The 19,626-nt window shown below is 56.1% G+C and overlaps 1 protein-coding gene across 1 annotated transcript; it reads left to right on the top strand.

Annotated features, from left to right (window-relative positions):
* Positions 1-7,006: 7,006 nt before the first annotated feature.
* Positions 7,007-19,204, top strand: GINS2 (GINS complex subunit 2). The gene is made up of 5 exons (XM_045076576.1): positions 7,007-7,203; positions 7,680-7,794; positions 15,305-15,404; positions 18,301-18,427; positions 18,890-19,204. Exons 1-5 carry the CDS (start codon positions 7,114-7,116, stop codon positions 19,013-19,015), a joined length of 558 nt encoding a protein of 185 aa, XP_044932511.1. The 5' UTR covers positions 7,007-7,113; the 3' UTR covers positions 19,016-19,204.
* Positions 19,205-19,626: the final 422 nt, after the last annotated feature.

Below are 19,626 nucleotides of genomic sequence, written 5' to 3'. Positions count from 1 at the left end.
GGGAACCTGGAGGAGAGATTTTTCTTTTAAGTAATCTCTACACCCAACGTGGGGCTCGAACTCAGGATCCCGAGATCAAGAGTCACATGTTCCACCAACAGAGCCGGCCAGGCACCCCCAAGACTTTTTTTTAACAGACCTTTTTTTTTGCCCCCAGAATAATTTTTTTTTAATTAATTTACTTGTCAGGTGGAGATCAGAAGTAGGCAGAGAGGCAGGCAGAGAGAGAGGAGGAAGCAGGCTCCCTGCCGGCCGAGCAGAGAGCCCGACACGAGGCTGGATCCCAGGACCCTGAGACCATGACCCGAGCTTTCCCCAGAAAGTCCCTTTCCCCAGAACAGCTTTAGATTTGAGGTGCCTGTGTGGCTCAGTCAGTTACGCATCTGACTTCAGCTCAGGTCACGATCTCGGGGTGCTGGGACGGAACACCGAGTCGGGCTCCCGTCAGCGCCGAGTCTGCTGGTCCCTTTCCCTTTGCCCCTCCCCCACTCATGTGCATGCTCGCTCGCTCTCAAAAAAATAAAATTTAAAAAAATGTTAAAAAGAATAGCTTTAGGTTTATAGAAAAGTTGCAAAAATAGTACAGAGAGGGGCGCCTGGGTGGCTCACTCATTAGGCGTCTGCCTCCAGCTCAGGTCATGATCCCAGGGTCCTGGGATGGAGCCCCGCATCAGGCTCCCTGCTCAGCGGGAAGTCTGCTTCCCCCTCTCCTACTCCCCCTCCTTGTGCTCTCTCTCTTGGTGTGTCTCTATCAAATAAATAAATAAAATCTTAAAAATAAAAAAGAATCTTATAATAAAAAAAATAATACAGAGGGTTCCCATACAGTGCCCACCCAGGTTCCCCTGCCCTTAACCTTACCTTCCTCTGGTCTATTTGTCAAAATTAATGAACCAATTTTTATTTTTTAAGATTTTATTTATTTATTTGACAGAGAGAGATCACAAGTAGACGGAGAGGCAGGCAGAGAGAGAGAGAGAGGGAAGCAGGCTCCCCGCCGAACAGAGAGTCCAATGCGGGACTCGATCCCAGGACCCTGAGATCATGACCTGAGCCGAAGGCAGTGGCTTAACCCACTGAGCCACCCAGGCGCCCAATGAACCGATTTTTATACACTATTATTTTTTTAGGTACAAGACTCTCTCTCTCTCTCTTTTTTAAAGATTTTATATATTTATTTGACAGAGCTACAGAGAGCACAAGGAGGAGAATGGTAGAGAGAGAGAGAGAGGCAGGCTCCCCGCAGAGCAGCGAGCCCCACGTGGGTCTCCATCCCAGGACCCCAGGATCATGACCCGAGCCGAAGGCAGGTGCCCAGCCAGCTGACCCCCCGGGTGCCCCAGGTGCAGGACCCTTTCCTGTCCAGTTAACAGGCAGTGCGGTGTTAGTTTCAGGTGCACAACACGGCGATTCAACACTTCCACACGTCACTCCGTCCTCTAGCAAGGGCGCCCCATCGTCCCCCTCCCCCATGCTACCCATCCCCCACCCTCCACCCCGGCCGTGTGTTCTCCAGAGTTAAGAGTCTGTTTCTTGGTTTTTTTTCTCCCTTTTACCCCTTTGCTCATTTGTTCTGTTCCTTAGAGTCCACGTACAAGTGAAATCATCTGTATTCGCTTTTCTCTGACTTACTTCACTTCGCGGTATACTCTCTAGCTCCATCCGTGTCGCCGCAAATGGCAAGATGTCATTCTTTGCACAGCCGAGTAGTGTTCCGTTGTGTGTACACGCCACCGCCTCCTCATCCGCTCATTAGTCTCGTGGACACGTGGTTGGCTTCCACAGCTTGGCTTTATTGAGCACGATGCTGTTATAAATACATCCCTTCCAATTGGTGTTTTTGTATTCTTTGGGTAAATTGTAGTGTCATTGCTAGATCATATGGTAGTTCTATTTAAAATTTTTTTTAATTAATTGATTTATTTAAGTAATCTCTACACCCAGTGCAGGACTTGAGCTCACAGCCCCGAGATCAAGAGTCACTCGTTCTCCCAAATGGACCAGCCAGGCACCCCTCTATTTTTTTTTTATTTTTTTAAAAGATTTTATTTATTTATTTGACAGAGAGAGAGCACAAGCACAAGTAGGCAGAGAGGCAGGCAGCAGGAAAGGGAGAGGCCCACTCCCCGCTGAGCGGGGAGCCCGATGCAGGGCTTGATCCCGGGACTCCGGGATCATGACCTGAGCTGAAGGCAGATGTTTAACCGACTGAGCCACCCAGGCGCTTCTATTTTTAATTTTTTAATAAGGATTTTATTTATTTACTTACTTATTTGAGAAAGCAAGAGAGGGAGAGCATCAGCATGTGTCCAACTGGGGGAGGGGCAGAGGGAGAGGCAGAGAAAATCCTTTTTATTTATAATTTTATTTATTTGACAGAGTGAGAGAACATGACCCAGTGAGGGGCGAGGGGGAGAGGGAGAAGCAGGCTCTCCACTGAGCAGGGAGTCCAACACAGGGGTCGGTCCCAGGACCCCAGGATTATGAGCTAAAGCGAGGCAGACGTCTAATGACGGCGTCCCCCGGCGCCCCTTGTGTACCGTGATTACCTAAAGTCCCTTCTCATTCACGCTTCCTCAGGTTTTCCCTCATGTCCTTTTTCTGTTCCCAGATCGCACATACACTCAGGCCTCATGTCTCGGGCTTCTCCTGGCTTTGGTAGTGTTTTAGACTCTCTCTCTTTTTTTTTTTTTTTTTTTTAAAGATTTAATTCATTTATTTGACAGAGAAAGATCACAAGTAGGCAGAGAGAGAGAGAGGGAAGCAGGCTCCCCACTGAGCAGAGAGCCCGATGCGGGACTCGATCCCAGGACCCTGAGACCACGACCCGAGCCGAAGGTAGCAGTTTAACCCACTGAGCCACCCAGGCGCCCCTAGACTCTCTTTTTGACGACTTTGACAGTTTTGAGACATGCTGGCCAGGAGCTTGGCAGAATGTCCTTCTGCTGGTACTGTCCAATGTGCATCTCAGGACCGGACTGGGACTGTGGATTCTGCGAGGAAGGCGCGGGAGGTCAAGAGCCCTTCTCCTCCATTTTGTCGGGGGTGCATGCCCTCACCTTGACTTGTTGCTGCCCGTGGTAACCTTGCCCCCCTGCCCAAGGTCGTGTTGGTCAGGTCTCTCCACTGTCAAATTACTCTGTTTTTCTCTATTCCCGACCTGACCTCTTTGGAAGGAAGTGGCTATGGACAGCCCATCCTTCAGAAGTAGTTACATGCCACACTCTTCTTCATTTTCATTTATTTATTCTAAAGATTTTATTTATTGGGCGCCTGGGTGGCTCAGTGGGTTAAAGCCTCTGCCTTCGGCTCAGGTCATGATTCCAGGGTCCTGGGATCGAGCCCTGCATCGGGCTCTCTGCTCAGCGGGGAGCCTGTTTCCTCTTCTCTCTACCTGCCTCTGCCTACTTGTGATCCCTGTCTGTCAAATAAATAAACAAATAATCTTTAAATATTAAAAAAAATTAGATATCTTAAAACAAAGATTTTATTTATTTGACAGAGAGAGAGAGAGAGAGAGATTGAGCAGGGGAGCAGCAGGCAGAGGGAGAGTCAGACTCCCCGCAGAGTGCGGAGCCTGACATAGGGCTCAATCCCAGGACCCCGGGATCATGACCTGAGCCCCAGGCAGACACTTATCCACTGATCCATCCAGGCAGCCCCAGAGTCACTATATTTTTTTTTAAGTAAACTCTACCCCCAACATGGGGCTCAAACTCAGGACCCCAACATCAAGAGCTGCACGTGCCTCTGACTGGGTCACCTTTTGAGGACAGCGTCTCTACGTCCGTCGTTTGTAAATCTCCTGCACAGTGAGGCTGTCCCTTCATCCCACTTACTTTGTCTCCAGCTCTTGATTCATCACCGCGTGGGCCATTCCCATCTTCTCGGGGAGGCGTTTCTTACAACGGGGGACGGTGGTGTGAGCGCTCTGACCACCGCGTCTGAAACAACAGCTCGCCTCCACCACACCCCTCCGGGCTGGTCCTGTGCCCTTCATGTGCCCTCACCTGTGTCCTGCCTCCCCGACCTCCGGAGACCAGGCGTGAGGATGGGCATGTGGAAGTCTTCTCTGGATCTCAAGTGTGGCTCACTGCTGGACCGGATTGGGGCAAATCCCTTCAATCCCCAATTTTCCCAATTATAAAATCCTCCTGGGAGCCAGTTACATGTGTGTGGTCGCTGAATCAGAAAATCTAAATCTGGAGCTTAGGGAAGGGCATTTCACATAATAGCTTTATTGGGGAATAATTCACAAATTCACCCTTTTAAGGTCTACAAGTCAGTGTTTTTTAGTATATGTACAGAGCTGTGCAACACCAGCATTCTCTAGTTCCAAAACATTTCCATCACCCCTAAAAGAAACTCCATACCCCTGAATAGCTACCCCTCTCCCCGGCCCGGGAAACCAGGAATCTAATTTCTTTCTTTCTTTCTTTCTTTCTTTTTTTAAGATTTTATTTATTATTTGAGAGTGAGAGAGAGAGATCACAAGGAGGCAGAGAGGCAGGCAGAGAGATAGGAGGAAGCAGGCTCCCCGCTGAGCAGAGAGCCCGATGCGGGGCTCGATCCCAGGACCCTGAGATCATGACCCGAGCCAAAGACAGAGGCTTAACCCACTGAGCCACTCAGGCGCCCCAGGAATCTGGTTTCTATCTCTACATCTCATCTAATTGCTAGATTGTTCATATAAATGGACTCAACATATGTGGCCTTCTGTGACCGGCTTCTTCCACGTAGCGTCATGTTTTCTGGCCCATCCACACTGTAACATCAATCAGCGCTTCGTCCCATTTGTGGTGGGTATACTCTGCACTGTGTGGAGACAGTGTTTTGTTTATCCGTCCCTCAACGGAGGGACATTTGAGTGGTTTGCGCCCCTCAGCTATTGTGAATGACACCTCGGGGAATGGAAAGACATTTAACGAGCCTCCAGGTCCCCCCGACGTTTGCTCTCGTTTGGGGCTCCAAGGCGCCGTCTTGTTGCTGTGTGCAACACTGCACACGTCTTGCTCTCTCAATAGCCTCGTGAGGCAAGCAGCCATGCTGCCCCCACTTCACAGACAGGGACAAGGACACTCGGGGGATGTGGACACTGGGCTCGGCTCGTTCTCCTACTCATCCCGCCACGCACGGCCTCTCGGAACCCGGGCTTTCCTACCAGCTCTTTTCCTTTGCTCTCTTCTGCGCTATGGAAAGCAGGGAGGCAAGCCTCGCCAATTCGGGAACACAAATATTTGCCAGTCAAGAAAACATTCCGCTATCAGTCAAAACCCAGACGAGCTGGCACACGTGGTCTACAGATGCCGGAGGGAGCTTCTATTTTAGGGGACACCAGGCTTGCAGCGTCTCCCCCTCCCCAGACAACCCAGGCTCCTTCTCATTCCTACCTCGTCTGCTGATGAGGAGACTGACGTTCAAAGTCATCACTGGCCCTCTGTCACACCGCATCAGGACGGACCTTTTCTTTCTTTTCCTTTTCCGTTTTCCTCACGTGATCTCCACACTCAATGAAGGGCTTGAACTCAGGATCCCAAAAGCAAGAGCGGTTCCCTCCAGGGCGCCCGGCTGGCTCCGTTGGGAGAACATGTGAGTCCTGGTCACAGGGCCATGAGTTCGGGACCCATGTTGGGTGGAGAGAGGACTTAAAACAGCCACCGGCTCCACGCATGGGGCTGGGGAGGCTTTGTATTAGTCTTCATAAATGGCACACAATGAAGGTGATTCCCAGTCCAGATAAATAGCAGACATCGCCGTTCTAGGCCATGTGAGTGGGCAGAACTTAATTATGGCTTTATTTCATCTCTCCAACAGCCTTACAGGGGGCAGGTTTCTGGGGGCTTAGGGAGGACTGCATGGGGTGATCTGGGGGGGCAGCTCTCCTGTGGGGATTCAGAACCCTGGAATCCTCCGTCTCTTGTGTTTTTTTCACAGGGCACAATGATGAAGTGTTCAAATTCAGCCACTGCCTGTCCCTAACAGCCTGTCCTAGCAGATTCATGCCCAGGAAACCGGTTCTGGCCCCGGTTAAAATTCCGTTTTCTGTCCTCGCGCCAGACCCCTGACTTAGAATTCTCCAGAAGTGTGCACCTTTCTTTCTCCTCTTTTTTAAAATTTTTATTTATTTGAGAGAGAGAAAGAGAGAGCGAGCACAAGCGGGTGCCGGGGCAGAGGGAGAAGCAGGCTCGGCGCTGAGCAGGGGCCTGATGCTGTGGGAATCGATCCCAGGACCCTGAGATGATGACCTGACTCAAAGGTAGAGGCTTAACCCCCTGAGCCATCCGGCCGTGTGCATGTCAACGCTCACAGCCCGCTGGGGGCTCCGACCCAGGAGAGGGCGTGAGCCCCCCGAGTGGCGGGGCAGACAGAGAACCCATCAGCTGGCGCGGCAGCCCAGCGAACCTGCCCCTTCCCGAGCCAGCTGCGGGGCCGACCAAACCACACTCTCGGGGTTTGAATCGGACGGTGTGCGTGGGGCGGGGGGCCCCTTTACAGACTCCAGCCGGGTGTAGGGAGGCGCAGAAGATGGCCAGGTGAAGGCAAGCAAGGCCTCGCGGCCCTGACCTAAGCATGAATGCATTGACTCGTGGCCCGGTGCGGGACCCAGTGCCCACGTGCCCCGGACTGCACCCCCAGCCTGACTCGGTGGAGGCGCCCGGGACGGGCGAGGGGGCACGCAAGGGTGGAGACAGGGCCAGCCCCGCGGACAGCGCCAGGTGCACCGCGCGGTGCCCCGCCCACGAGAGGAGCGCGGCGGGGGCGGGGCCGGGCCGCGGGAGGGGCGGGGCCGGTCCGCGGGAGGGGCGGGGCCGGGCCTGTCCTGAGGAGGACGGAGCGCCGACGCTGTGGGGCGTGGTCTGCTCGGCCTCGTTGACGTTCGCCAATCCGTGCGCTAGAAGAGGCCATGGTCCCCGCCTCTCGCCGCCACGGGGAGAGCGTCGCGTTGCTATTGGCTGGCCTAGGCGCCGGCCTGTTGCTATAGGCTTCTTCCGCCGGGCGGGGGGCGGGCCGGCACGTTGGCGGGAAAGCGGCGGCGGCGGTGCCGGCCCTCACGCCGCGGCTAGTGGGGGGCGGCCGGCGGCGACGGGTCCCGGGCGGGTCGCTGTGGCCGGCATGGACGCGGCGGAGGTGGAGTTTCTGGCCGAGAAGGAGCTGGTCACCGTCATCCCCAACTTCAGCCTAGACAAGATCTACCTCATCGGGGTGAGGGCAGGCCCGGCCGTTTGCCTCCGGCCGCCGCGCGCGGGGAGGCGGTCGTGGGGTGCGGGGCGTCCGCGGACCCCCGCCCGGCCTCTGACCCGCCGACCTCTGACCCGGGGGAGTCCCTGAGGGGGGGGGCAGAGCGGGCGCGGGGGGGCTGGGGGCGACCCCGGGGGGGGCTCCGGGGGGTCAGAGCGGCCGCGGAGCACGGGGTGGGGGCGGGGCGCGAGCCGGGGCCGGACGCGGGGCGGACCCGGTGGCCGCGTCCCCGGGTTCTCGGGGCGGGAAACCGGGCTCCGGTGGGCCGGCCGGGTGTGCGGGGAGGCGGCTCGGGTCGGGAGCGCGGGCTCGCGGCGGCCTCCCTGGGCCTGCGCCCGCCGCCGGACTGTGTTTTCCGTCGGGTCCAGCTGGCGCGGCGCCGGCCCCCGGTGGGCGTGTGGTCGCGTGCGGGCTCACCGGCCTGGGTTTCCGTCCCGCAGGGGGAGCTGGGGCCCTTCCACCCGGGCTTACCGGTGCGAGTGCCGCTGTGGCTGGCCATGACCCTGAAGCAGAGGCAGAAGTGTCGGCTGCTGCCGCCCGAGTGGATGGACGTGGGTGAGGACCGGGCTGGGGCAGGCGCTGGTGGGCCGGGGGTCAGCGGCTGGTGGGCCGGGGGTCAGCGGCTGGTGGGCCGGGGGTCAGCCGCTGGTGGGCCGGGGTCAGCGGCTGGTGGGCCGGGGGTCAGCGGCTGGTGGGCCGGGGGTCAGCCGCTGGTGGGCCAGGGGTCAGCGGCTGGTGGGCCGGGGGTCAGCCGCTGGTGGGCTGGGAGGTCAGCCGCTGGTGGGCTGGGAGGTCAGCCGCTGGTGGGCCGGGGGTCAGCGGCTGGTGGGCCGGGGGTCAGCCGCTGGTGGGCAGGGGTCAGCGGCTGGTGGGCCGGGGGTCAGCCGCTGGTGGGCTGGGAGGTCAGCCGCTGGTGGGCTGGGGAGGTCAGCCGCTGGTGGGCCGGGGGTCAGCGGCTGGTGGGCCGGGGGTCAGCGGCTGGTGGGCCGGGGGTCAGCGGCTGGTGGGCCGGGGGTCAGCCGCTGGTGGGCCGGGGGTCAGCCGCTGGTGGGCTGGGAGGTCAGCCGCTGGTGGGCTGGGAGGTCAGCGGCTGGTGGGCCGGGGGTCAGCGGCTGGTGGGCCGGGGGTCAGCGGCTGGTGGGCCGGGGGTCAGCGGCTGGTGGGCCGGGGGTCAGCGGCTGGTGGGCCGGGGGTCAGCCGCTGGTGGGCCGGGGGGTCAGCGCTGGTGGGCCGGGGGTCAGCGGCTGGTGGGCCGGGGGTCAGCGGCTGGTGGGCCGGGGGTCAGCCGCTGGTGGGCCGGGGGTCAGCCGCTGGTGGGCTGGGAGGTCAGCGGCTGGTGGGCCGGGGGTCAGCGGCTGGTGGGCCGGGGGTCAGCGGCTGGTCCGCTGGGGGTCAGCCGCTGGTCCGCTGGGGGTCAGGGGCGGCTGGAGCGTCGCCTCTTAGTCTGCGCACTGCGGTGACGAATGTCGTGTCGGCTTGAGGCGTCCACACCAAATGTCGCGCAGATGTTGGTTTTAAGATATTCCAGCTTGCTTTAAAATCAGGAATATTGGGGCGCCTAGGTGGCTCGGTGGGTTAAGCGTCTGCCCTCTGGGGTCACGGTCGGGGCGGGGGAGGAGTCCCACGTTGGGCTCTCTGCGCTGCGGAGAGCCGGCCTTTCCTTCTCCCTGCTCTTGCGTGCTCGATAAAAACTTTTTTTTTTTTTTTTTAAGATTTTAGTTGAAAGACGGAGCAAGCAAGAGAGCACAAGCTGGAGGAGGGGCAGGAGGACAGGGAGCCCCATGCGGGGTTCGATCCTAGGACCCTGGGATCATGACCTGAGCTGAAGGCAGCCGCCTAACCCGCTGAGCCACCCAGGTGCCCCAAATAAAAATTAAAATAAATAAATAAATAAATAAAATTAAGTGCATGTGGGGCACCTGGCTGGCCCAGTGGGTTAAGTATCTGCCTTTGGCTCAGGTCATGACCCCAGGGTCCTGGGTTTGAACCCACAAGGTTGGGGGGGGGTCCTTGCTCAGTAGGGAGCCTGCTTCTCCCTCCCCCTCCGCCTCCTGGTCTTGCTTTCTCTCTCTCGGTCAAATAAATAAATAACATCTTAAAAATTAAAATAAAAGTAAAATTAAAAATAGTGTAGGACTTTGAAGAAGCATATATTTTTTTTAACATTCAAAAATAATTATATTGGGCTGCCTGTCTGCCTCAGGACAGCACACAACCCTGGTCCTTAGGGTCGTGAGTGACCTCGGGGTTGTAAGTTTGAGCCCCATGTGTAGCATGTGAAGGAGCAGAGTCTCTCACAGTGGACAGAACACATGAAAGCAAGGCATCGTCCAAACAAGGGAATAGTATTCAGCCATGTGAAGAAATGACGTCCTGCTCGGGCTGCAGTTGAAGGAACTTAGGACACATGCTAAGTGGAAAAAAAGAAAAGGCATGAAGATCACTTACAACCCTGAATATACTAAGAACTATTGAATTGTACTTTTTTTTAAAGATTGATTTATTTTAGAGGGAGCAAGAGCTGGGGGGACAGAGAACCTAAAGCAGAGACTCAGCAATGAGCCTGATGCAGGGCTCTGTCCCGTGACCTTGAGATCATGACCTGAGTCGACACCAGGATGTGTTGGATGCTTCATGGACCGTGCCTCTGAGGCACCCCTGAATTGTACATCTTATTTATTCTTAAAAAATATTTTATTTATTTGTCAGAGACACAGCGAGAGAGGGAACACAAGCGGGGAGTGGGAGAGGGAGAAGCAGGCTTCTGGCTGAGCAGGGAGCCTGATGGGCTGGATCCCAGGACCTGGGGATCATGACCCCAGCGGAAGGTGGATGCTTAAGGACTGAGCCCCCCAGGCACCCCTGAATTGTACATTCTTAAATGAGTGAATGGTATGGTGTATTAATTAGGCATCAATAATAAAATGATGGGGGCACCTGGGTACCTGGGTAGCTCAGTTGGTTAAGTGTCTGTCTTTGGCTTAGGTCATGATCTCGGTCCTGGGATCGAGCCCTAAGGTAGACTCAGTGCTGACCGGGGAGTCTGCCGCTCCCTCTAACTCTGCCTCTCCCCGCCACTCCTGTGCACAAGGACTCTCTTAGATCTTTAAAATAGAAAATAATGTATCAGCAGTGCAGACAGACTTTATCCTGAGCCTTCACAATCTTCCTATCTCGGAGACGAAAGTGGCTCATTATAGCAAAGGAACATTGATTTTACTTGGAAGGGGCGGGGGGAATGTAGCATTTGAAAAGCCTCTGAGTGATTTTGATTATCCACTCCCAACTGGGAATCTGCTGGGGGTACCTCTTCCCTGGAAGCAATGTCATTTTGGGACCCCTGGGTGGCTGAGTTGGTTAAACGTCTGCCTTCACCCAGGTCATCATCTCGGGGTCCTGTGATCGAGTCCTATATCGGGCTCCCTGCTCAGCGGGCAGCCTGCTTCTCCCCCTGCCTGCAGATCCCTCTACCTGTGCTTTCTCTCCCTTTCTCTCTTTTTATCTCTCTCTCTTGCTCTCTATTAAATAAATGAAATCTCTAAGAAAAAAAAAAGCAGGGACACTATGAGCTAGGCCCTGAAATACAGTTTCAGAAGGACCGCCGGACATTTTCACCTTCTGGTCCGAAAAGGGATGGGCGGTGGCCCTGGCGCGTCTGTGGCAAAGGGAAGCTCCCGATCCTTTTGCTGAGGGGCTCTGGCAGGGCGCCCCGCCAGGTCTGGCTTTTAGCACGACATCTCCTTCTGGCCGTTTTGGCCCGTCCACGCTGAAGGTGATGGGGGTGAGAGCCTGTCTCCTCGCAGGCCAGTCAGAAAAGTGGGGAGAGCGAGCCCGAGCTTTCTCACGGCCGGGGTCACACTGCGTGGGCAGTGCTGAAGCCTCACTGGCTGGTCTGTAGAGCGTGGCCGAGAGCCTGCCGCCCTCTGCTATGCCGGGAGAGGGGGTGGCTCTGCCTGCTCTGGTCCTGTGAATGGAGTCCCCTAGTAAGTCTGTTTTTGTCTCTTGACTTCTCTGGTTTTCTTTTGTCTGTTTGTTTCAAGATTTATTTATTTATTTGTCAGAGACCGATCACAAGGAGGCAGGGAGGCAGGGAGAGAGAGGGGGAAGCAGGCTCCCCGCTGAGCAGAGAGCCCGATGCGGGGCTCGATCCCAGGACCCTGGGCTCATGACCTGAGCCAGGGGCAGTTTTGTTTTAAGGATCTTACTTATTTGACAGCACAAGCAGGGGGAGCGACACAGAGAGGGAGAGCAGACCCCGCTGCGCAAGGGAGCCCAACTTGGGTACCTTGGTACCCCAGGACCCTGGGGTCATGACTGGAGCTGAAGGCAGACACTTAACCGACTGAACCACCCAGGCGTCCCTGGTTTGTTTTTGTATTTGTTTTTTTGAGATTTGTGGATTTGGGAGAGTGCGCCCTTGTGAGTGGGGGAAGGGCAGATGGAGAGCATCTCCAGGCAGACTCCCACTGAGCACGGAGCCCCCCCCACCCCATGACCCAGGGAGCAGAATCGGGTGCTCAACACTGAGCCCCCCAGAAGCGGCGCTGGCACTGGCTTTGGGATCATTCCTGTGGCTACAGGTAGCGCTACACAATCTTCTGCTGCCCAGCGCCGTGTCACTTGCGGCCCCCCCTTCCCCCCCGCCGGGTCACCCGTTCTTCGGCCGCCGGCTATTTGACGGCTTCCCATTTCTGGCTGTGGCTAGTGAGGCTGTTGGGAACATTCCCGGCTAGGTCAGCTTGTGGACACTTGTTGCTTCTTTTGGATAAATACGCAGGGTCATAGGGCAGACCGTGCTTGGCTGTGTAAGGGCTGCCTCCCAGCCCTCCAGAGCGCTTGAGCTGTTCTGACCCCGCTGAGACTGGGGAGAGCTCCCGGTTGCACATCTGGCCAGCGCGGGTGACCTCAGTCTGCTGGATTCATCGCAGGCGCTGTTTCATGCTCTGACTTAGGTGCTAGGAAGGAACCTGCCAGCCGCGTGAGAAGGTGTGTGTGGGGAGAGGGCAGCGGGCAGTTTCCAGGCGGCGAGTAGTGTGGCGGCTGCTGGAGGAGAGCTCCCATGGTTGGAGTCTCGGTGTGGTTTTGTTTTTTGTTTTTTTAATTTTTTTTTAAAGATTTTATTTATTTATTTGACAGAGATCACAGGTAGGCAGAGCGGCAGGCAGAGAGAGAGGAGGAAGCAGGCTCCCCGCTGAGCAGAGAGCCGGATGCGGGGCTTGGTCCAAGGACCCTGGGATCATGATCTGAGCCGAAGGCAGAGGCTTTAACCCACTGAGCCACCCAGCTGCCCCGTCTCGGTGTGTTTTGAAGGGAGAATCCGCAGGATTTGCTGAAGGATGGACCATGGGATCTGAGAGGAGACTGAAGAGGGACAGGCAGGGTCGCTGGCCCGAACTGCAGAAAGACACAGAGTTGCTGCCTCCTGGGCGGGGGAGGCTGTAGGAGCATGAGGGCTCGGGAGGGACCAGAAGCTGGGGTTTGGCCCTGTCACCCCGGAGGTGCCTAGCCAATACCTGGGTGGAAGGGTCGTGGGCCGGAGTGTTTGGTCAGGAAGTCGGTGAAGGGGCTTACTTGGGGATATGCAAGTGTGAAGTCCTCACGAGTGCGTTGATGGTATTGAATTGAAGCGGGAGGACATGGGGTGGGGTGTAGGTTTCGGCGGTAAAGCGGGCAGGGTCTGAGCTCTATACCGCAGTGCCGAACGCGGTCAGGACTGCCCAGAGGTATCCCAGGTGAGGACTCAGGGTGGCGTTCCAGAAATCAAGTGATAGATATCCTCCGAGAAGGAGTCATCTTTTTGAGGTCAAGGAGGAATGGTTACGGTTGAGGAGAGATGGAACCACTGGGCGTGGCTGAGCAGAGGTTGTGGGCCCTGGCGTTGACCGGCGTGGGTCGGGGGGAGGACAGGCACCCACGCGAGTGGTTGACGAAAGGAAGTTAACTTTTAAAAAAATGGTTTGGGGGCGCCTGGGTGGCTCCCGTCGTTGAGCATCTGCCTTCGGCTCGGGTCATGGTCCTGGGGTCCTGGGATCGAGCCCTGCATTGAGCTCCCTGCTCAGCGCGAGGCCTGCGTCTCCCTCTCCCACTTTCCCTGCTTGTGTTCCCTCTCTTGTGGTCTCTCTCTGTCAAATAAGTGAATAAAATCTTAAAAAAAATTTTTGTTTATTGAGAAGGAGACAGCAGAGTGAGCATGAGCTGGCGGGGAGGGGCAGTGGGAGAGGCTGCCCACTGAGCAGAGAGCCTGATGCGGGGCTGGATCGCAGGACCCTGGGATCATGACCTGAGCTGAAGACAGGTGCTTAGCCAACTGACTCACCCAGGAGCCCATATTTATTTATTTTTATTTTTTTAAAGATTTTATTTATTTGAGAGACTGAGTGAGCAAAGGAGAGAGCACATGAAGCAGGGGCAGAGGGAGAGAAGACGATTCGCTGCTTATTGGGGATCCTGACTCGGGGCTGGATTCTAGGCCCCTGAGCTCATGACCTGAGCTGAAATCAAGAGTCAGGGGCTCAACCGACTGAGCCAGGCGCCCCTAGGATTTTCTTCAGGTGGAAGATGTTGCAGGGAGCTGATGGGATGGTTAAGTAGTGAGGCACAACCAGCTTGAGTGAGAGACTGGGGTGGTGTTCTGTGCTGGTCGGAGAGGAGTTCCAGAACACACCCGGAGGGATGTCCATTGTGCACGGGGACAAGTGTGGAGGGGCGGTGTGCTGGCAGCTGGCAGGAGTGTGCAGGCTCTCAGAAGGGCATCAGGTAAGAGCGGGAGTGTGAATGGAGCAGGGCAGTAGATTGGGTTCGGCATGGCACCAAGGGCCCCTGAGGAGGGGCCCAGTGCTGAAAGCCTGCTCCCATCACCCCCAGCACAGTAGTGAGTGTGTCCCTCAGCTTCAGTGGCCAGTCCAGATCCAGGACTTTCTCAGCCCTGTGAGACAAGGAGAGAGGGGACCTGCTGCTGGGTGGAATTGGGACTCCACTGCAGGATTCTAGATGCTGGGCTCAGGCCCTCTGTGATCCACATCTCACCCCCAGGCTTAGAGGGGCTGCGGTTTATGTCCTCTTGCTTCCCTCTGAACAAGGGTTCACCCCTGTGTATAAGTAAATTTCTCCAGTCACTGGTTACTTTCATCACCTTTTGTATCAAAGATAGAATGCTCTTTCCCCTAGAAAAGAACTTCTGACTCCGACACAGTTTCTCCAGTAATATATCCTGCAGGCCAGAGCAGCAACATAACTAGAATTTTTTTTTTTAAGATTTTATTTATTTATTGGACAGACAGAGATCACAAGTAGGCAGAGAGGCAGGCAGAGAGAGAGGAGGAAGCAGGCTCCCTGCCGAGAAGAGAGCCCGATGGTGGGGCTCGATCCCAGGACCCCGAGATCATGATCTGAACTGAAGGCAGAGGCTTAACCCACTGAGCCACCCAGGCACACCAATGCCAACAAGAAATTACCAACTTCTATAAGAAAAACTTTTTTTTTTTTTTTTAAAGATTTTATTTATTTATTGGACAGAGAGAGCACAAGCAGGCAGAGCGGCAGGCAGAGAGGGAGAACCAGGCCCCCCACTGAGCAGGGAGCCCGATGCAGGATTCGATCCCACGACCCTGAGATCATGACCCAAGCCGAAGGCAAACGGCTCACCAGCTGAGCCACCCAGGCGCCCTCCCAATAAGAGAAACTTTTGAGGAAATGGGCCCTGAATCATCGAGTGATAAGTTATTCCAAAAAAGTGTTTTCTCCTGGGGGCGCCTGGGTGGCTCAGTGGGTTAAGCCTCTGGCTTCAGCTCAGGTCATGATCCCAGGGTCCTGGGATCAAGCTCCACATCGGGCTCTCTGCTCAGCGGGGAGCCTGCTTCCTCCTCTCTCTCTGCCTGCCTCTCTGCCTACTTGTGGTCTCTGTCTGTCCAATAAATAAAATCTTAAAAAAGAAAAAAGTAAAAAAAAAGTGTTTTCTCTGTTTTTGTTAGTTGATCCAACAGGTAATAGACACTTGGTAAACTGGAAAGCTTCAACGAATATTTGGGTATGGTGATAGTAACATGTGTACATTTCTCCATTTCAGAGAAGTTGGAGAAGGTCAGGGAGCATGAACGACAGGAAGAAACCTTCACCCCCATGCCCAGCCCATACTACATGGAACTGACCAAGCTCCTGCTGAATCAGTAAGTGCAGAGCCGCGTGCGAGGCAGAGCTGCTGACACTCAGCCCTGACCCTGCCTCTCCTTCCTATTCCATGCTGATCCAAGGTGAGGGCTGTCCCGGCCCCCAGCTCCTGGGTCGGTAACGCGGGAGGCGCTCGCGCGCTCGCACCCTTTTGCCGGGGCTCTCCCATCTGTCCTTCCCTTCTCAGCCCTCCTGCTCCGAGGGGATTCCTCGCCGCTCAGTCGCTTGACCTTGGACACTAGCGAGTCTCTGTTCTCCTCTCTAACCTTAACCGCAGCTCTGTTTCACGGGCGAGGCTTTACCCTCCGGTCTTCACTATGCACATGTGAGTTCTGGCACGTGTTTCACAGGAAAGGCCAGAGGCTCCCACTTGCTTCAAGCCCTGGCCGTGATGACAGCCCACGGTGGCAGCAGGTGCAGGGCAGCAGCGTCCTGCTTCCCCGTGTTCAGTTCGGCCTCCCCACTGGCTTTGATTCCTTCTCCACGTTGCAGCCAGAGTGGACTTTTAAAGATGGGGCTGCCACGTGGCTAATCTGTTCCTCGGAGCCTGTGCAGGGTCATGGCCACGGTCCTCTTGGCGGCATGTGGGCTTTGCCTAGCCGGACTCCCTCTGCCTTCCTCTGTGGCTCCGGTGGGCTTCCCCCTGCTGCTCTGGGTTCTGGGCCCACATCGGCCTCTTCCCCTTCACATACCAGGGTCCTCCAGGCTTTCATACACCGTGTCCTCTGTCCAGTTTGCCCGTCTGTTGTCTGTTCGTCCTTTGGCTCCCCCTGACTGGGGCTCTTTCACAGGTTAAGGGTGCCTGTTCTCCTGGGAGCTCTGTAGTCCCCGCGCCTTTTGTCACCAGTAATCTTCTAATCGCTAGTCGCCCCCCCCCCCGCCCCCAAGTTCTAAAGGGCATGGACCGGCACGCCTGGGCGGCTCAGTCGGTGAAGTGTCTGATTCTTGATTTTTGGCTCAAGTCATGGTCTCGGGCTTGTGCAGTTGAGCCCGTGTCAGCATCCACGCTGGGCACAAAGCCTGCGTGAGAGTCCGTGAGTCCCCGCTGTTAGACCATGCTGGGATGCGGCCCTAGTGCCTGACGGTGTCATTGAAGGGCTCCCAGGCCGGAGGAGGGAAGATTCACCGCAGAAGAAGACGCTGTGGGGAGAAGCGGGGACGCGTGGACGGGCTCACACGTTCGGGCGAGCGGAGCGGTTGGGGTTGATGTAGGCCAGGTAGGGCGTTGGGGAGCTGAGGCCGTTGCTCTGAGGCTGCATGTTCTGGGGACGGTGGCTGGCTGGGGCGTGTCGTTTGACAAAGTGGAGAGCCTTCTGTGGCAGCGGGACTTGGAAGGGAAGACATGGCGGCAGAGGTGAGGGGCCTCTTCACTTTCAGTTTTGGGGGTTCAGGATCTTACGTGTGTAGTTCCTGTCGGAACTTCGGTTTTGTGATCTTTTTGCTCGTTTGGCCAAGGGACCCACTTTCGCCTTTGTCCTGCACTTCCGTTAACAAATCGACCGTCCTTTATTCCTGAACATGCTGTTCAGAGTATCAGACCCAAATGTTTGGATCCTAAGTATAACCCGCTACATAGCTCCTAAGTCTAACCCGTCCTGTAGCTCGCAGCCCTGGACTCGCTGCTGCTCAGCACGAGCTGTTTTCAGCAGGGAGAGAGGCCGTTTCCGCTCTCCCAGCGTGCCCGGCAATGGGCCGTGTTAGCTTCTGCTTTCAGCTTGTGTTTTGTCTTTTCCTTCAAAGCTTAGTTGAAAATACGGCTCACAACAAGGGGCGCTGAACGGCTCAGTCCGCTGCGCGTCTGACTCTTGGTTTCAGCTCCGGTCTTGACCTCCGGGTTGTGAGTTCAAGCCCCACACTGGGTTCCACGCTGGGTGTGAGCCTCCTTCAGAACAAAACAAAAAACAAGAATGGCCTAGAAGGATCCAAAACGCAGCTCACCACAGGACGGCTGTCACACTGACCTTCGCTGACTCCTGTTCAGACTTTTACCCAGAATTCACTGGGTGGTGGGATGCTCGGTTATACTAATTTGCAGTTTATCCTGTGGTTTCTGTAAGTGGACTTGTGTTTCCTCTGCGGAGTGATGTGGTGCTTCCTTCAGAGTGTGCTGGAGGATAGAAATGCCCTGAATGCGGAGCACAGAGCCTGGCATGGAGCTGTTGTCTTTCCCCGGGGGGTGTAAGCCCTTGGGTCAATGACGTGGGAGCAGTGGCAGTCGTGACCTCTGAGCCAGCCCTTGGAGCAGGTTCCTTCAAGATGGATTTTCTGCAGCACAGAACACTCGGTCACCCCGGGAGGAGGACGTCCGACTCCGTGCTTGTCCTCTGAAGTTGGTGTCGCAGCCGCCGTGAGCCGCTTAACGTGAGCGCAGACGGCAGTGTGGATCGTGGTGAAGTTGGTTTTTTTTTTTAGGATTTTATTCATTTGAGAGAGCGAGATAGCTACAGACCTAGCAAGAGAGCACAAGTGTGGGGGAGAGGGAGATGCCGACTCCCTGCTGAGCAGGGAGCCCTGTGCAGGGCTTGGTCTTGGGACCGCCGGGCTCGGTCATGCCCCCCCGCCGAAGACAGCTGTCCAACCGATTGAGACACGCAGGTGTCCCCATGGCTGAGTTTTCTTGGCACCAAGCTTAACTGCTAAAATTTTTACATTTTAAAATTGAAAACAAAGGAACACACATTTTGCTTGTGTTTTCAAAAGTCCTGTCCACTTGGAGGGCTCCTGGCTGGCTCAGCCGGAGGCGGCCACGACCCCTGACCTTGGGGCTGCGAGTCTGGGCTCCACCTTTGCTGCGGGACCTGCCGACACCAGCACACAGGCCACTTCCCCCTGGTTGTCGCATTACTTTACCAAGTGCCCCCCCAGTGATCTGTCGCCCTGCTCTTGCTTCTGTAGCGCTTCGGACAATATCCCCAAAGCAGACGAGATCCGGACCCTGGTGAAGGACGTGTGGGACACTCGTATGGCCAAACTGCGGGTGTCCGCCGACAGCTTCGTGAGGCAGCAGGAGGCACATGCCAAGGTAGGCGTGTGCAGGGCCTCCCGTGGCCGCTGGCTCTTTCCGCGTGCCCCCAAAGCCCGGGGCCGCCGGTGGGAGCCAGCAAGTGGTCCCCGCACCCCATCTGCTCGGACCACTGCCAGAGGGATTCCCAGCTGTGCCCGGCCTACGTGACTAAACCAAAACCCCATTATTCATCGGCTACTCACTTTTATTCCGTAGATCGTACTTTTTTTTTTTTAAGATTATTTATTTATTTATTTGAGAGAGAGAGACAGAGAGAACATGAACAAGGAGAGGGTCAGAAGGAGAAGCAGACTTCCTGTGGAGCTGGGATCCCGATGCGGGACTCGATCCCGGGACTCTGGGATCATGACCTGAGCCGAAGGCAGTTGTCCAATTAACTGGGCCACCCAGGCGTCCCCGTAGATCGTACATTTTGTCAAATCAGACCCTCATCCTGGTTGGTCTTGTCTTGTGTTTCAGCTGGACAACCTGACCTTGATGGAGATCAACACGAGTGGGGCTTTCCTCACGCGAGCGCTCGATCACATGTACAAGCTGCGCACGAACCTGCAGCCTGCTCAGGGCGCGCCGTCCCAGGACTTCTAGAGAAGGGCCCGGCCCGTGGCGAAGGCTGGTCGCTTGCGCCTGTGCGCCTGCCGGCCGGAGGCTTACCAGGCGCCGTGTGAGCGCGAGACCCGACTGAGGTACTGTGATCTCGGAGTTCTAGAATCCTTTCTGAATGTACGAGAAGCTGTCATGAAACAAGGAGTGGTTCATAACGTTGCTGGGAAGCAACAGGTTTGTGCTTGGTCCTTGAGACGGTCCCGTCCCAGCTCCGTCTGTGGGAGCCGCGTTCGTTTGCGGGGCAAGGAACGCAGCTTGGGCAAAACGAGTTACTTTCCCGGCAGAGCCTGCGGTCTCCGGCAAGGTGTCTTGTGGGGGAACAGTCAGTGACCTCGAGGGGTGTTTTCTGAGAGACCATGGGAGTGGCGAGGTGGCCCGGGGCTTTTTCCCCTTTTCTGATCCCGATCTCTTGGGCTAAATTTGGACACCCCAGAGTTCGTTCACGCACAGAAGGACGGCAGATGAGCGGCAGACGTTGACTGGGTTTGCCATAGGAGCCCCCAGAGACGGACCCCCCCCAGACCCGGCATGGGGTTTTCTCTCCTGCACTGCTGCCGAGGGCAGGGAGCGAGTCCTGTTGCCGGAAGGGTCTG

The sequence above is a fragment of the Mustela putorius genome, unplaced genomic scaffold, assembly GCF_011764305.1.
Source record: "Mustela putorius furo isolate JIRA1106 unplaced genomic scaffold, ASM1176430v1.1 tig00000174_pilon_pilon_pilon, whole genome shotgun sequence".
NCBI lineage: Eukaryota > Metazoa > Chordata > Mammalia > Carnivora > Mustelidae > Mustela > Mustela putorius.
Note: the sequence above shows the minus strand (reverse complement) of the source record. Positions and strands in the feature narration are given on the sequence as shown.

Excerpts from the sequence above, each read along its gene's own strand:
- GINS2 (XM_045076576.1), top strand. The coding sequence starts at position 7,114 with ATGGACGCGGCGGAGGTGGAGTTTCTGGCCGAGAAGGAGCTGGTCACC. Across the intron at positions 7,795-15,304 it reads GCCCGAGTGGATGGACGTGG|AGAAGTTGGAGAAGGTCAGG; the intron begins GTGAGGACCGGG and ends TCTCCATTTCAG. Across the intron at positions 15,405-18,300 it reads ACCAAGCTCCTGCTGAATCA|CGCTTCGGACAATATCCCCA; the intron begins GTAAGTGCAGAG and ends TTGCTTCTGTAG.